Raw genomic sequence first — 17,120 nt, 5'->3', positions numbered from 1 at the left:
GGAGACATTAACTTAGTGCCCATTTTCATTGATTGAATATCTTATTTTTAATCTTATTTCCTCAAATTTTGTAACATATAGTGTTTTGTAACCAATAGTTCTCTGACACTCCACTGCTCTGAAAGCATTGTGTTCCTCAATTATTTTGCTGTGAAAATTCCACATCTAAAGGACCAGTTCCTGCAGAGAACTTTGCAAGTTTATAAGATATCTTTATTAGTCACATGTACATCGAAACACACAGTGAAATACATCTTTTGTGTAGAGTGTTCTGGGGGCAGCCCGCAAGTGTCGCCACGCTTCTGGCGCCGACATAGCATGCCGGCAACTTCCTAACCCGTACGTCTTTGGAATGTGGGAGGAAACCGGAACACCCGGAGGAAACCCACACACACACTGAGAGAACGTACAAACTCCACACAGACAGCAACCGGAATTGAACCCGGGTCGCTGGTGCAGTAATAGTGTTATGCTAACTGCTACAATTAAACCCTGATGCAAACCATCTAGTATGGCAGTTTGTCACACTTTAGTACCATTTATTTTCTTCATTTTTTACAGCCAGCACAGCAGGTAGTATGGGTGCCTTTTAGCCCCAGTGACCTGGCTTCAATCCTGACCTCTGATGCTGGGTATATCTAGTTTGCACATTCTCCCTGTGGCTGCAATGGTTTCTGCTGGGTGCTGTTTTTACTCAAAGAGTTATTGGTTGGTAGGTTAATTGACTACTGTCCATCCCAAGTATGAGTGGATGGTAAAAGAATCTGGGTAGAGTTGATGGTTATGTGAGACAGAGAATATGTCACAGGGAAATAAGTGAGGAACTGGGATTGATGGGATTGCTCCGAGAGCCGGCATAGACTCAATGGGCTAGAAGCCTACAATGTTATGAAATAAAATAAGCATTTTGAGTAGGGAATTGTTACTTGACCATGTTAATTCCAGTAAGATGCCCCCCCCCCCCCCCAATCAAGTATGCTTGCTCAAATGCTGTCCTCATGCTCTATCATAAATACTATCTGTCTACCATTCCTTTCTTGGTAAATGATATCAATACTACCCTTTTCTTTAACATAGTCCAATTTTACTCAAGACCATGTGGTGATTTAGATACCCCTTGCAAGTTTGTTTTCATACCTTTTAGCAATTGCTGCAAATGCAAAGGGGGAAAAAGGCAGAAGTAGAACATTTGTCACCTTGTACATGCTCCAATATTCAACAAGATCATAGTTGATCTTTCACCATGGTGACACTTTCCTGCACTATCTACATATCTCTTGATTCCTTTTATATCTAGAAATCTATTGATTTTTTTTGTCATTTTTGTTGCTCTTTGTATCCCATTTGCTTGGATTATGCTTTTTTTTTGTCCTTTGCATAGCATTTTTATTGTTATCCTTTTAATGCTTCAGTTGCTCTTTTTTTTTAAAATTTGGTAAGTTCCTGCCCCTCAGGATATATATGAATTCTGATTAACAATGTTGTTTTGAACATCTATTGATTTACAGTAAATTTGTGACTCTTATAAATTGACACAAATGTGACAGTAATGCCAGTCAACTAAGATGTATTTTAGTAACTTTGAAATGTTGCCTTAACCTCATACCATTCTCACTCTTCTGAAATTTAGCCAATGCAAAGCACTATAAGTGTACAAATCTTCACCCACTCTTTTCCTTAATGCAACACTATATGGGGATACTCAATCTCACACTCTAATTATCCCAGGATACACAAATGTAAATATTTATTAAAACTTTCCATGTCAATTTGTAAATACCTGTTTAGTTACAAACATAAGACAATAGCTTTGAACAGTTTCTCATGGTACATTGTTAATGCTTAAATTTTAGTATAACTGCATTTGGCAATCCTCAATCTAGAACCAAATGCTTTCAAAAATTCTTTTAAAAACTCATGTGCACTTGGTCAAGCCTTTCCCACACGGAACCAAATTTTTAGCAGACTTCATGCCTAAATGGTATGATAAAAGAGTACGTAACTCTCATATAATGTTAAATGGTGAATTTTTCCTGGGCATTCAAGTGCAGAGATGCATTGGTACATTCACCCACCATGACATTTCTGTTGAATCCTAACCCTAATTGAAAAAAAAGCCCTCCACAGCTGATGTTTCTCCCTGACTTTCCTGAGCAATTTCTTGGTTATCCATGTTGTACCCAATTTACCTCAGTACATACTACCCCCTTTCTGGAGAGAAACTAGGGACAAAGCCTCCTAAAGATGACACAGACCTCTCTCCCAATAATAGTCTGATGAACAAGGTTTTGTTGGAATTGGCATTTAAGTCAAACTACAGATTAAATATTTGCTTTTGTTATAAAAAGGCACTAAAGTTTATGGCAATTGCAGCTTTATAATGTTTAGTTTGCCATCTTCAGTTTGCCATCTTCAGTTAAAGTTCATAGCAGTAAAGTCAACACAAAGGAATGGCTTTGATATGGGGTTTGAAGGTGGCCTTCTTCTTTTGTCACGAGGTTAATGCCAGCCAATAGTTGTGACAGTAAAATGAGACTACAGGGTTACTGAAGCCAGAGTGACTCCTAACCAGGAGTTCCAACACAGACTTCTACTTGGTGTTGTTTTCTTACCTGTATAAAATGAGGAAAGCATTGCACAAAAGCTGTGAGGAATGAGAAAAACACTCAGCCAATTTATTCGAACTCAGCCCAAAACCCAATTTACTCTAACACCAACTCCACTTTCATTCAACCGAGCTCCAAATTCCTTCCTCAAATGCCCCATGTTGGTCTTGCCCTGTCAAAGCCGTAAAGCATGCTCTTTGAGTCTGCATCAATCATCAAGCAGCCACTTTATTCCTCCCCCCCCCCCCTAGGATTCTACCACTTGCCCACACACTGGGGGCAATTTACAGCAGCTAATTAACCTACCACCCAGCACATTCTTGGGACATGGGAGGAAAACCGGAGCTCCCGGTAGAAACCCACGTGGTTACGGAGAGAATGTGCAAACTCCACACAGACAGCGCCCAAGGTCAGGATTGCACCCAGGTCTCTGGAACTGTGCCAACATGGGCGCACTCTTCGGAGTCAGAGAGCTTGAGGTTCAAAACCAGCTCCCAAATCTTGGGCACAAAACGAAAACGCTGGCTCTCGAGTGCAGGACTGAGTGAGGGAGTACCGCACCGTCGAGCGTATGGGTCACAGGTGAATTCCTTGAAGCAAGAGCCCTTCTGCTCTCTAAATGAAGGGAAGTATTCCCGGTGTCCTTATTAATGGTTATTCCTCAACTTGTGTCATGATCTATTCAGGGTAGCTAGTCAGAGTCTGTCTCCCAGGGTGGAAATGTCAGGGTTATAGCTTCAAGGTGAGTGGGCAAAAGTCTAAAACACAGAGTGGTCGGTGGCTGGAATGCACTACCAGGGTGGTACTGGAACCAGATACAATAGCAACGTTTAAGAGGCATTTAGACAGGCACATGAATAGGCAGGGAACGGGGTGGGGTTGGTGAGGGATTTGGACCACGTCCAGGCGGATGGGATTAGTTGAATTCGACATCAGGATGGGTCGAAGGGCTTGTTCCTGTGCTGAACTGCTCGGTGTTCACCGCTATTTTTTTTTCGCAGCTTGCTGTGCGCGCAAATGGCTGCCAACGGGTTTCTTAAACCCAACAGGATTAACTTGGCCGACTGCAAAGGGCTTTCGGAGCGCGCAAAAACACAACCATCTCATCTTCCTCCTTCATTCCCGCCCGCCTTACCTTGCTCGCAACCCGCGGGGTGGGGTGGGGTGGGGTGGGGCAGGGCGGGGAGGTGTGAACCGCCCCCCCCCCCCCCAGCGCTGTGCCCGACAGACGGGGCTGGCACGGGAGCGACAGCGGCGGACGTTATTTTCAAAAAAAAACCCGCGGCCGTTGCCGGGTGAGGCGGTGGCGCGCACTCGGGGGGGAGGGGGGGCTGAGATCGGAGCGCGAACCGGTGAGGGAAGGGGCGGGGCCAGTGTTCCGGCCGGGGGGGGGGTAATTGACGTCAATCAGCTACCCACCCGATTCCCTCTTGCGTATTAAAAGCGGTGGCGCAGTCGCCGTCTCCGAAGCGCGGGTGTGGAGCAGGTGGGTCGAGTTGGTGGGTGGAAGGGAGCAGCAGCCCCTCCCCACCCGTGAGGGAGGAGGAGGAGGAGGAGGAGGAGGAGGAGGAGGCGGCAGTTTGGGCACCGGACGTCTAGGGTGACCGCAGGCGCTGGCTGACCGTCGAGGGGGCGGAGAGGAGGCTCGGGCTCTCCATTGTGCGGCGACCTCGGTGGTGGAGGGAGGAGGCTTTCTCTCGGGTCCCGCCCCGCCTCTCCTCATCCCCGCAACCGCTGCGCAGTTGGACGGACGCCCGAGCACCGACAGGTGCCCTCCCCGCTCTCCATGTCGGGCGAACGTTTTTCTCTTCTTCCTCTCACTACCTCTCCCCCGCCCCCCCGGCGATCTGACCGCCTTTTCGGTGGCCGGGGTTGGTTCCCCCCCCCCAGGGCGAGTACAGCCTCTCCCCGCTGCCCGCAGGGGCCTTGTTTGGTTGCTGGTTAATCAGAAAATGGCCGGGGTGTCGGAGCTGGACGGGGAGGGAGTTCGTCTCCTCTAAGTCAAAATGGAGGCGAGCGACCAGGAATGGCGGGCCGGAGGCTCTATCTCTTTAACAGTGCAATCATTGCGCTTAATTTGGTGGCTTGGGTGGATGGCACGATCTTCATTAGCGTTCAACCATTTTTATTCAATTTTATTTCCTCTTGGCTCATCCTCTTCCTCCCTTTCATTTAGAGTGATTAAAGGACTGCGGTAACGTCCAGCCACCGCAATGGGCAAGGAGAAGATCCACATCAACATCGTCGTGATTGGGCACGTAGATTCTGGCAAGTCCACCACCACCGGGCACCTGATCTACAAATGTGGTGGCATCGACAGGAGGGTTATCGAGAAGTTTGAGAAGGAAGCTGCCGAGGTGAGCAATAGGAAGACCAAATTTTCTTTAATCTGCTCCAGGGATGTCGGTTTGTACGTCTCTGTAGCTGAAGACTTAAAGAGCATAACTTGGCAGGATGATTAACATTCGACTGTAATAATTGTTTTTAAAACGCATACACACTCTTTTTGTATGGACCCAGGCCTTTTTAAACCATGAGAATGCAACACCCAAGTGAATATAAATTCCGAAGAGTATTGTAGATGTTGTATCTTGAACTCTAGTGAGCAGAATTTAAGCTTGTATACCTTTCTTACTGAACTGGATTCATTGTGTATCTTGTCTCCATTGTGATCCAAGAATGCATCATGCAGTTATCTTCAAAGTTAGTATTATTTGATATGTGCTAAAATTGTTTCTAATTTTAAATGTATTAGATTTGAGCATTGCAGTTTAATTGTTGACTTAAAATGTGATGGTAGTGAAAGGGTTAAATTCCTAATCAGTCTAGTGTGATTGGTGAATCGAATTGCTGGGATCCTTGTATCAGCATTTTGCTATTGTTGACCTGTTCATGCAGTTGCTTTCTTTTTGTGTGGAGAACTGTTTGGATTAAAAAAATTGCTGTGGTAGATTGAATTTCCAAGGCTAATAAACAGTTTGGGGGTGTGGTGGGGAGGGATTGCTAATTGTTATTGCTAATAGTGAGGTTTTAGGATAATTTGGTGTTTTTTAACTGTATGTTAACTTCAACTGTGAGCAAACTTAGAATAAAATCTTCTATCGGTTCCCTAATGTAAGGTTGTCTAATTCAACTCTAGATAGCAATGGTTTTCCAAGTGCAGAATTGTAGTAATTACATCCTCAAATTTTGCCTTTAATTTCATAGTTTAAAAATTAACCCATCAGAAATGATTGGACACAGGACCTGGGAATACAGATCCATATTTCCTTGAAAATGGTGTCACAGGCAGATAGGGTCGTAAAGAGAGTTTTTGGCATATTGGCCTTCATAATTCAGGGCATTGAGTACAGAAGTTTGGCTGTTATGTTCAAGTAGTACAAGATATTAGTGAGGCCAAATTTAGAGTATTGTGTGCAGTTTTGGTCACCTATCTACAAGAAGGATATCAATAACATAAAACAGTACAGCATAATACAGGCCCTTCAGCCCACAATGTTGTGCTGACCTTTAAACCTCACCTAAGACTATCTAACCCCTTCCTCCCACATGTCCCTCTATTTTAAATTCCTCCATATGCTTATCTAGTAATCTCTTGAATTTGACTAATGTTCCGTCCTCCACCACCACCCCAGGCAGCTCATTCCATGCCCCAACCACTCTCTGGGTTTAAAAAAAACCTTCCTCTGATATCTCCCTTGAACTTCCTGCCCATTACTTTAAAGCCATGCCCTCTTGTATTGAGCATTGGTACCCTGGGAAAGAGGTGCTGGCTGTCCACTCTATCTATTCCTCTTAATATCTTATACACCTCTATCATGTCTCCTCTCATCCTCCTCCTCTCCAAAGAGTAAAGCCCTAGCTCCCTTAGTCTCTCCTCATAATGCTCTATAAACCAGGCAGCATCCTGGTAAATCTCCTCTGCACCCTCTCCAACACTTCCACGTCCTTCCTATAATGAGGTGACCAGAACTGGATACAGTACTCCAAGTGTGGTCTAACCAGAGTTTTATAGAGCTGCATCATTTTCTCATGGCTCTTAAACTTGATCCCTTGACTTATGAAAGCTAACACCCCATAAGTTTTCTTAACTACCCTATCCACCTGTGAGGCAACTTTCAGGGATCTGTGGATATGGACCCCCAGATCCCTCTGCTTCTCCACACTACCAAGAATCATGCCATTAACTTTGGAAGGACAAACTCCAATGCAGAATACAAAGTGTACCACCTTGCACTTCTCCAGATCGAACTCCATCTGCCACTTCTCAGCCCAGCTCTGCATCCTATCAATGTCCCTCTGCAATCTTCGACAATCCTCTACACTATCCACAACACCACCAACCATTGTGTCGTCTGCAAACTTGCCAACCCACCCTTCTACCCCCTCATCCAAGTCATTAATAAAAATCACAAAAAGCAGAGGTCCCAGAACCGATCCTTGTGGGACACTGCTGGTCACAGCTAGTTGAAAGAGTGTGGAGAAAATTTACAAGGATGTTGCTGGGACTTGAGGACCTGAGTTAAAGGGAAAGGTTGAATAGGATAGGACTCTATTCCCTGGAGTGCAGGAGGATGAGGGGAGATTTTAGAGGTATACAAAATTGAGGGTTATAGATAGAGTGAATGCATGCAAGTGTTTTCCCCTAAGGTTGGGTGAGACTAGAAGTGGAGGACTTGGGTTTAGGGAGAAAGGTGAAATATATAAAAGGAGAATCTGAGGGGAAATTTCTTTACTCGGAGGGTGGTGTGAGTGTGGAACGAGCTGCCAGTGGAAGTGATAGATGTGGGTTCAATTGTAATATTTAAGAGAAGTTTGGATAGGTACATGGATGGGAGGGGTTTGGAAGAATATGGTCTAGGTGCAAGGAGATGGGATTAGGCAGAAGATCAGGTGGCATGGACTAGATCGGCCAAAGGGCATGTTTCTGTGCTGTAGTTCTCTGACTCTGTGTAATGGTTAAGTGTTCTGTCATTTAGCAGTGTATGCCAGTAAAGAATATATTCCATAACTGGTGGGGGGGGGGGAAGGGAAAAAAGGTAATGCTCTTTCCCAACAGTTCTCGAGTCTCATTGAAAGTTTGTAAGGAATTGATGTAAATGTGTGATCTTGCATTTACTTTAACAAGGGATTAAGAATGGGAGGTGGGTGGAAGAGACACAAGTAAGTTTTTTTTGTGATTAGCCAACTTTTTTTAAGATACCTTCATTAGTCACGTACATCGAAACACACAGTGAAATGCATCTTTTGCGGAGAGTGCTTTGGGGGCAGCCTGCAAGTATCGCCATGTTTCTGGCACCAACATAGCATGCCTACAACTCCTAACCAGTATGTCTTTGGGATGTCGGAGGAAACCCACGCAGACACTGAGAGAACTTACAAACTCCTTGCAGACAGTGGCTTGAATTGAACCTGGGTCACTGGTGCTGTAATAGTGTTACGCTAACCGCTACACTACCGTGAACAATTGAGAGAAGAAGAGAACAATTGGTTGTGGCCTCAGCATATAAAATATCGTGAAAATTGCATAGATACCCAATGGCTAATGTACAGTATTGTTTGCATGAAACTTTGAAACAAAACACAATTTTAATTTGGGGTTATGTTGTCATATAATTTGAGCCTTTTCTATTATATAGTATCTGGCATTGCACTATTAATTGTATTTTAATCTTGTAGATGGGCAAAGGTTCTTTCAAATATGCCTGGGTGTTGGACAAGTTGAAGGCTGAACGTGAACGTGGTATTACTATTGATATTTCTCTCTGGAAATTTGAAACTAGCAAGTATTATATTACCATAATTGATGCTCCTGGACATCGAGATTTCATTAAGAACATGATTACAGGTACTTCACAGGTGAGTATATGCTGTGTCGAGAATCACCATATAACATTTTGGAAAAACCCTGGCGATGTGAAGGACATCTTTATCTTTTATTTGTAGGCTGACTGTGCTGTACTGATTGTTGCTGCTGGAGTAGGTGAGTTTGAGGCTGGCATATCTAAGAATGGCCAAACACGGGAGCATGCCCTGCTAGCTTACACTCTGGGTGTGAAGCAGCTCATTGTTGGAGTAAATAAAATGGATTCTACTGAGCCACCATATAACCAAAAGAGGTATGAAGAAATTGTCAAGGAAGTCAGTACCTACATCAAGAAAATTGGTTACAGCCAAGAAGCCGTGGCATTTGTACCAATCTCTGGTTGGCACGGTGACAACATGTTGGAGGCTAGTTTGAATGTAAGTAACTCCAAAGAGAACTGGCTCTTTTGCTATAAACAAAATAAGCACACATTCACGTAATTCCAACGTGTTACCAATCTGAACCTGAATTCAGCAATCTTAAACTAAAGAGAACATGAAAAATAGAAGCAGGAATGTGCCACTTCCCTGCATTAACTGAATCAGATCAGTCACAGTTCCATTAAATGATGAACATGCTTGAGAGAACAGGTGGCAGCTACTCTCCTATGTTATATGTTCATTTGCATCTCTATATTACTTGATTCCTTTTATTTATAAACTCATTGATCTGTCTTGGATGTGCTAAGTAACTGAGCCTCCACAGCCTCCTGTGGTGGAGAATTCCAAAGATTTACTATAGATTCGAAGAAATCTTCTGGTCTGAATGGTTGATACTTTATTTTGGGACTGACCCTGGTTCTTGGCACCTATTGTGTCCTGCAACAAATTTGCACATTTCATGAGATCGCTCCTCATTCTTCTAAACACTTCTAAGCTCCATTTGCTTAATGTCTCCTTGTATGACCATCCTGCCATCCCTGGAATCAATCTGGTGCACCTTCACTGCACTCCCTCTAATATATTCCTTATCCTTCTGTAGATAAAGGAGAGCAGATTTGTACTTGATGTTCCAGGTCTAGTCTTATCTGGGACATCCCTTGATGTCTCCCATCCTGTACCTTCAAATATTCTTGCAGTAAAGGCCATATTATATTTTTCCTTTGAATATTATTATCTTTAACTTGATAGCATGGCTGGAGGTGCAAACTAGTTTTCCCTGTGTTGTCTTGAAATATAAAAAGGACATTCCATGAACTATTCTTTTAATCAAGAGGGGGGGAAAAACTTTTTTTACACAGATGGCATGGTTCAAAGGTTGGAAGATCACCCGTAAAGAGGGTAATGCTAGTGGAGTTACTCTTTTGGAAGCTCTGGATTGTATCATGCCACCTCAACGACCAATAGAAAAACCTCTTCGTCTCCCACTTCAAGATGTCTACAAAATTGGTGGTAAGTATCAGTTTTAATTTTGATTGACGTCAAGTGAAGACAAACTCAACTCTGGATTTTGATAATGAAAATTAATATTGGATTATATTTTCAGGAAAGAAGTGAAATAAAATCCACCCTTGGGTAGCCAGAAAGTTAATGGTCAGCAAACCAAGAATTGAGAGAAAAATTGGTCTTTAGGCCAGCTGGTGGATCAGAAGCTTTATTCACATTGACCCGTGGGGGTTGCATTGAGGTGAAGGGAAATGATGGAAGAAGCTGCTAATATTGTTCTTTTAGAAAAGGAGTAATGTCATCTAAATACTTATCTTTCGTATCTATTTGCTTAAGTGTGATATTTGGGTAGTTCTGCCTTTGAATCTGTGGTGCATTGAATCTTGGTCTTATTGGATGCTAGTCTGGTTTGGTGAACATGGAATGCTGACTCTTAATTGAAATTTTTTTTCCTTTTGCAGGTATTGGTACTGTACCAGTGGGTCGTGTTGAAACTGGTGTTATGAAACCAGGAATGGTAGTTACTTTTGCACCTGTTAATGTCACAACAGAAGTGAAGTCTGTTGAAATGCATCATGAAGCCCTGTCTGAAGCTTTACCTGGTGACAATGTTGGCTTCAATGTTAAAAATGTGTCCGTAAAAGATGTCCGTCGTGGCAATGTTGCTGGAGATAGCAAGAATGATCCACCAATGGAAGCTGCCAATTTTACTTCACAAGTCAGTTGTTTTTTGATTTTAGTGTTTCTATTTGGTGCTGTTTTCTGTTTATTCATTATTGGAAATCTTGATCCTAATAAATAAGGCTTGTTGTGGCTTTAGTTTGTTTCCTGTAAGGTTTTAATGGTTTGAAATGTGCTTCCAAAGATTGTAAATAACTTTAATATGATCTGATTGCTTAATACAGGTAATCATCTTAAACCACCCAGGACAGATTGCTTCTGGCTATGCTCCTGTCTTGGATTGCCATACTGCTCACATTGCTTGCAAGTTTGCTGAGTTAAAGGAGAAGATTGACCGTAGGTCTGGGAAGAAGCTCGAAGATAACCCCAAGTCCCTGAAGTCTGGGGATGCGGCCATTGTTGAAATGATTCCAGGCAAGCCCATGTGTGTTGAGAGCTTCTCTGAGTATCCACCACTGGGTAAGTTAAACCATTCCTTTAGATGAATGGATATTTTACTGGTCTCTTTGCTACTGTGTAAAATTAAATTTAGCAAGTACTCTTCAAATGTTGCAGGTCGTTTTGCAGTCCGTGACATGAGGCAAACTGTGGCTGTTGGCGTCATCAAGGCTGTTGAGAAGAAGGCTACTGGTGTTGGAAAAGTCACCAGGTCTGCCCAGAAGGCTCAGAAAAACAAATGAATTTTACATCTGTCAGCTTCCACTTCAGTCTCCTCAATTGGAGGCCCAGTTTTAGAACGGATGATCACAGTTTACCATTTAAGCTCCATAATAAAAGACTGGTTAATGATCAAAATGCATCGTAAATACTTCAGAAGGAAAGGATTGTGGACCATTTCATTATACTGTTGTAGCAGTTTTTTAAGTTAGTAGTTTTAAAAGTCTACTTTTAAATAGAAACCAATGCCTTGGCCAGCAATTTGGTCACAGAAATTAAAATTAACATAACCAGAATCCTCTTTCTCAGAATTTTCCAAGAATTTTTTCACGTCTCCTGAAACTGCTCCAGGCTTTATTCTGAATTAGAGGAACAGGAGTAGGCAATTTGGAGCCAGAATGGGTACAGATAGTTTGGTCGGGTACATTAGTCTGATTCATTCCATATTTCTTGACATCCTTTTTTAAAAAAAATTCAGAGATCCAATTTTGTAACATTAATCCTAAAAGATTTTGAGTTTTATTGCTAAAACTAATATTTCAGTTATCTAAGTGCATGAAAAAAGCTTGTTGAAAACCATTAGATGAATGCTAATTTATCTTGGCTTTTTTAAAATATAATCTGGACCTTAGTTGATTTTAATCTTGCCAAATTTGGATCAGCCAATTCCTTGGTTTTCATAATTGGGTCATGAAAAAGTTGATGATTCAAAGTTAATGCTTATAGTGAAAAGACAGGAAGTACTGGATTCGAGTACTAAAGCTGCCCTATAAGAGTTTAATGAATGTGATCTCCAGGCTCAAATCTAATCCAGAATCTCTCTACAATTGTTTAATCTCTCCTTTCCTGTGCAATAACATGTGCCCTAGCTATTGTATTTGCAAGTTGAATTTGGTTATTTGATGAAATGTGGACTAGCGACACGGTATACCCACCAACTGAACTGTTTAAAATGTTGAAATGATTTCCTAATTTACCACCAAGTAAAGGAATCTACCAAATCTGGTCTGCATATGCTCCTTCCCCACACCGCATAGTTGACAGTTGTCATCTTAGGGCAGTTAGGTTGAATAAGAAATACAGGCTTGACCCATCGTGTGAACACTTAGTTTTAGCTAAAACTGTACTTTTATAGTTGTTGATATTAGTGTCAGTATGATCTGTGATTGACCATTAGAACCTGTCTCCATGCTGCCTGTCGCGCACATTGTGTTGTGCCTGTTTGTGCAAAAGTTGCAAAGTAAATTTAAGGTTCAGTGTTTAATTCTCTTGCTTTGTTTATCATTAAAAAATCAAAAAGGTATTCAACGCTATCATTGCCTGTTTTATAGTACCTTTTTAATATTCCTTGATATTGTATCAAGATTACGACTTGAAGTTTTGGATCTTCCAGCTGAAAGCATTGCTTGAAAGAGGGTCTTTTTCCAGTTGGGGCTATATCTTATTCTGATCTCCCTTTGATGCAGACCAATGGTTCTGCTATAATTAGCAGTCCTGCTTTCTGTGGTTTGGTTACAGCTGGTAGTTTTGTATGCCCTTTCATTCTCTTGTAACTGCAGTCCTGGCCTCTATTTCTGTTGTGATTGGCTATCATATTCTCTATTTTCTACAAGTTTAGTATGTGATTTGTTGTAGGGCGTCAAAGCTTGTAGGAAATTGGGCCTATGGCAATATTTCCAGCAAGTCCCTGCCAATTTTTTACTTGGAATTCTTCATTACCTATCAGTATTTGTTTGTTCTGCTTTTTTTTTTGCACATGTTCTTAAATGAGATCCCTGTGAGAGAGTATTGATGGGGATCTCCACTGTTTGGTATTTGCAAGGGGTCCTTCTGTTTGGCATAATTTACTATGGACTGGATCTTCAAAGGCCTATCAAAACTGGTGCTGTTTGCACCTAAGTAGAAGTAGGAAACTGCCAGCTTCTCTGGTAATTGCTTGGGGCTCATGCTGTACTGCTGAGCTTGACATAAAAGATGATCTGGCCAGTGGAAGGAGGAGTTGGTATACCTGAGAGGTACATGTGTCTTGTCAAATCCTGGGTTGGGAATGATCATTAAACTATGTGGACTCTCTAAACCTCTTTGGGTTTTGAATGTATAACCCACATGAGGAACAGAATGCAAATTCAATGAAAATGTCATTGTGACATGCTGGGATCCTTTTGATCCAGCCCTCCTGATCATTTGTACTCGTGATTCTCCAATTCTGACTGGAATCCAGCCTCAGCCCCTTTTGATTTCTAGTTACTGGTTCTGGTGAAATTACTGTACATAAAAGGTTAGGACCTTGCCAATCTGCTGGGGGCCTGCCACCTGGTGGGAAATGCTGTGTCCAGCTACACTGGAATGAATGACATTTAATTGCATTTGGTCAATTGTTGGGCAATCTGATTCAAAATGTATGCTGAGTGGGAAAACCTGATGTAGCACAGATAAGATCTGCAGATATTGAGAAAACTAATGTTCAAAAAGAAGCTACTTGACCTTATTCTTCCAAGTCTGTTAACAGCTGTGTCTACTGTGATATTACCTATAGTTATGAGCACCATGGAGTCCTTGAATTTGGGTCACTTGCATGCACATTTGGTTAAAGGAATAAAGAGCTGAATTCCACAAACAAGGTGAGATCAGGGGGAGTCTGTTTAGCTAGCAGCACTTGCCCTGTTGTAGTTGAAAGCCCCTTTTGTGAAATGGAAGTCAGTGATCATTGAGGAAACTTCACTGGTTGGTTATGCTTAGTATAAAGGATGATCTGGGTTGCAGTTAATGGAGGATAATCCCCTCAGGCCCAGATCATTGCAGGAATTTGAGACTGAGGTCAACCCCTCTTCATCTGCTTCACTAAGTATCTCTTCATCATGCAATCTGAATATAGTACAGTACAGGAACAGGCCTTTTAGGACATCTGTGCTGACCATATTGAGTCTAAACTAAGTCTATCTGCATACACGTCCTATTCCTCCATTTCCTGCCTGCTCATGTGCCTGTCTAAATGCCTCTTGAATGTTCCTAGCATTTTTTAGTTCCACTGCCTCCCATGGCAGTCTGTTCCAAGCATCTACCACACCTTTTCAAAAAAAAAACTTGCCTTGCAAATCTCTAAACATTTCCTCCCTTGCCATAAATCTATGCCTGTTAATAATTGACATTTCTGCCATGTGAAAAAGACTGGCTACCTCATCTATGCTGCTCATAATGTAATATATTACTATAAAGTTGCTCCTCAGTCTCTGGTGCTGCGTTTGTCCAACCTGTCCTTATAACTAATACTCTCTAATCCAAGCAATGTCCTGGTGAACCTCTTCTGCTCCCTCTCCAAAGCCCTCCTGATCCTGCCTGCAATGTGGCAACTAGAACTGTGGCCTCATCAAAGTTTTATACAGCTGCAACATGACTTGTCAACTTCTATACTCAGTGGCCTAACTGATAAAGCCAAGTCTGCTGTATGCTGCCTTTACCACCCTATCTACTTGTACTGCTTTCAGGGAGCAATGGATTTGCACCCCAAGATCCCTCTACATCAATGCCCCCATTCACTATATACTTGACCTCCTGTAGTGCAGTACCTTCCACAGTTCATAGTTAAATAGCATGGAAACAGGCCCTTTGGCCCAACTGGTCCATGCTGACCAAGATGCCCCATCAAAGCTAGTTCAATTTGCTAGCACTTAGCCCACAACCTAAACCTTTGCAATACATGTATCTGTCCAGCTGTCTTTTAAAAGTTGCTACTGTACCTGCCTCAACAATTTCCTCTGGCAGCTCATTCCACATACCACATACCACATCCAGATTAAATGACATCTGCCATTTTTCTGCCCATATTTCCAACTTGTCTATATCTTGCTGTTTCCTTTGACAGCCTTCATTACTATCCACAACTCTGCCAATTCTTTTCATCTGCAAACTTACTGATCAGCTCACCTACACTTTGTTCAAATCTCACAAACCGAGGTCTAGCACTGATCCCTGCAGGACACCTCTGCTCACAGACCTCTCGACAGAATAACACCACTACCTGTTGTCTAATATGACTAAGCCAGTTTTGAATCCAATCTTATCAAGTGTCTGGATCCCATGTGCAGAAGAGGGGATGTTTGATTATACATTCTAGTTAAATTTGCAACTTGTAATAAAGCAGTACTTAGTTGTATGTAGCAAGACCTATTCAAAATTCAGTCTTTGACTGGATATGTTGAGTAACATTTGTGCTGCACAAGTGCTTGGGATGGAATGTCTCACAGAAAAGGAGCTCACCTTGTCACTTGAGAAATACTGTGGAGTTAACATTGACTAGAAACTTCAGACCTGTAGCTTCTGTTTTTAGCATCCTCTGCAGGATCCATCTGGGCACTCTTTATGTCTCTTTAAGAACAGCAATTTTTTTTTAAAAAAGACACTTCCTACATTCTCAATGTTTTCAGTGAAACTGGAGACACTGGACCTTGCCAACTTCCTGTGCATTTCACTCCATGCTGTCGTGATCCTGTAGATGGTGCCAGTGAGTCACTGATTTCAGCAACCTAACTACCATACTGCTACGTATGCATGGAGCAAGAACGACAAAGGTGCAGTAGAATAAACGTTTTTACTGAGTCATCTTAACCAAGAAACTAAGCAACTTGCAGTTCAAGAGCAAAAAGAAGGCTGACAGAGACAAAAGCGCACAAGTCCCCAAAGTAATCCCTGCGTGTAGGAGGGCATCATCTATCTGCTGATCGACTGAAAGGTGTGCGCGCATGTGTACTTGCTGCATTCTTGCAATCGACCAACAAATGTGTGTATTTGTTGCATTCTCTGTACTGTTCATTCCTCTTACACCCACCACCCCACCCCACCCCCACCACCTCCAGAAGGGAACTGCAGGGGAAGAAAAGGTGAACATAGTGGTGGAAAAATCATTGTTTTTCTATCCTGCCTGGTATTGGTTGACTGGCTGATGCACCCTCGTGGACTGCCGTGGGGGTGGAGCTTCTCTCTCTGTGTCTTCGATTAGCTGTTGCTGAGTTCAGTGGGCTGTAGACGTCCTCCTCTCTTGACAAAGAGACCACTGGTTCCTTTGCTTGAATGGTTGTTTCTGTGGCTTTGCTGGGTCCTCTTGTCAGTTCACCAGTGTACATGATCCAAATGTCACCTGATAACTTGTCCAAGTTCTGCAACTTGACTGTTATTTTGTCAGACGACAGCCAGTTGCCAGTTTTCTTGAGTCAAGTGTAGACTTTGGCATTAAATATTTGCAGCGTCGTGTGGGGATCATAGTTTTGTTTCATGGCCTCTTGTTTACTCCAAATTCATTCATGGACAGCCAGCTGTAGGAGTTTGAATCTGGCAAGTAAAGTGTGCTTGAACATTAATTTGATGGGGGATGCACCTATTAGTTTGTTTTGGGTGATTCAGTAATGGAAAAGGAAGCTGCTTAATTTTGTCATCAAATCACCCCATGTTTGTTTAGAAAGGCCTCATTTCACCGTTCACACTGCTCGCTCCGCCAGGCCATTTAATGCTGTGTGATATGGAGCTGTTGTTGGGTGCCTAATACCATTCTTCTCTACAAACTCCTTAAATTCTGCACTTGTGAAAGCTGGGCCACTTGGATACGGTCGTTTCTGGAATACCAAATGTAGCAAAGACTGACTGTAGTTTGGTTATAGTAGTTGTTGAGGAACACCTACAAACAAGTAGGTAATGCCTCTATCCACTTTGGGTACCCACAATAATCAAACATGTTCCTAGAACAGTCCAAAGTAAAATGAATGTGCTTCCTGGGGTGAATCGAGTCAGGCCCATGGTTTCAGGGGGGCCTTTGGTGATGCTTTTTGTGTCCTCTGACAAATAGGGCAGATGCGCACCACTTTCTCAATATCGGTGTCAATTTTTGGCCACCACACATACCTTCTCATAAGTGCCTTCATTCTAACCACACCT

At 42.5% G+C, this 17,120-nt stretch overlaps 1 protein-coding gene across 6 annotated transcripts; it reads left to right on the top strand.

The window, feature by feature from the left end:
- The first annotated feature begins 3,724 nt into the window (after positions 1-3,724).
- On the top strand, positions 3,725-12,498 carry LOC127574906 (elongation factor 1-alpha 1). Of its 6 annotated transcripts, none has more exons than XM_052024409.1 (8): positions 3,725-3,901; positions 4,783-4,963; positions 8,286-8,465; positions 8,553-8,849; positions 9,713-9,863; positions 10,319-10,575; positions 10,763-10,997; positions 11,094-12,498. In XM_052024409.1, the coding sequence occupies exons 2-8, from the start codon at positions 4,820-4,822 to the stop codon at positions 11,216-11,218; spliced, it is 1,389 nt and encodes a 462-aa protein (XP_051880369.1). In that variant the 5' UTR covers positions 3,725-3,901; positions 4,783-4,819; the 3' UTR covers positions 11,219-12,498. The 6 variants fall into 6 exon arrangements, with proteins under 6 accessions (XP_051880369.1, XP_051880367.1, XP_051880370.1 ...); XM_052024407.1 differs by lacking the exon at positions 3,725-3,901 and adding an exon at positions 3,984-4,092; XM_052024410.1 differs by lacking the exon at positions 3,725-3,901 and adding an exon at positions 4,073-4,206.
- The last annotated feature ends 4,622 nt before the right edge of the window (positions 12,499-17,120 follow it).

This window comes from Pristis pectinata, chromosome 10, assembly GCF_009764475.1.
Source record: "Pristis pectinata isolate sPriPec2 chromosome 10, sPriPec2.1.pri, whole genome shotgun sequence".
NCBI classification, from domain to species: domain Eukaryota; kingdom Metazoa; phylum Chordata; class Chondrichthyes; order Rhinopristiformes; family Pristidae; genus Pristis; species Pristis pectinata.
This window is presented reverse-complemented; position numbering and strand designations above follow the sequence as displayed.

What these genes read in the sequence shown, in the direction of transcription:
- LOC127574906 (XM_052024409.1), top strand. Translation starts at nt 4,820, where the DNA reads ATGGGCAAGGAGAAGATCCACATCAACATCGTCGTGATTGGGCACGTA. An exon ending in TGATTACAGGTACTTCACAG is followed by an intron (nt 8,466 to 8,552) that starts GTGAGTATATGC and finishes TTTTATTTGTAG; the next exon opens with GCTGACTGTGCTGTACTGAT. An exon ending in CTGCCAATTTTACTTCACAA is followed by an intron (nt 10,576 to 10,762) that starts GTCAGTTGTTTT and finishes TGCTTAATACAG; the next exon opens with GTAATCATCTTAAACCACCC.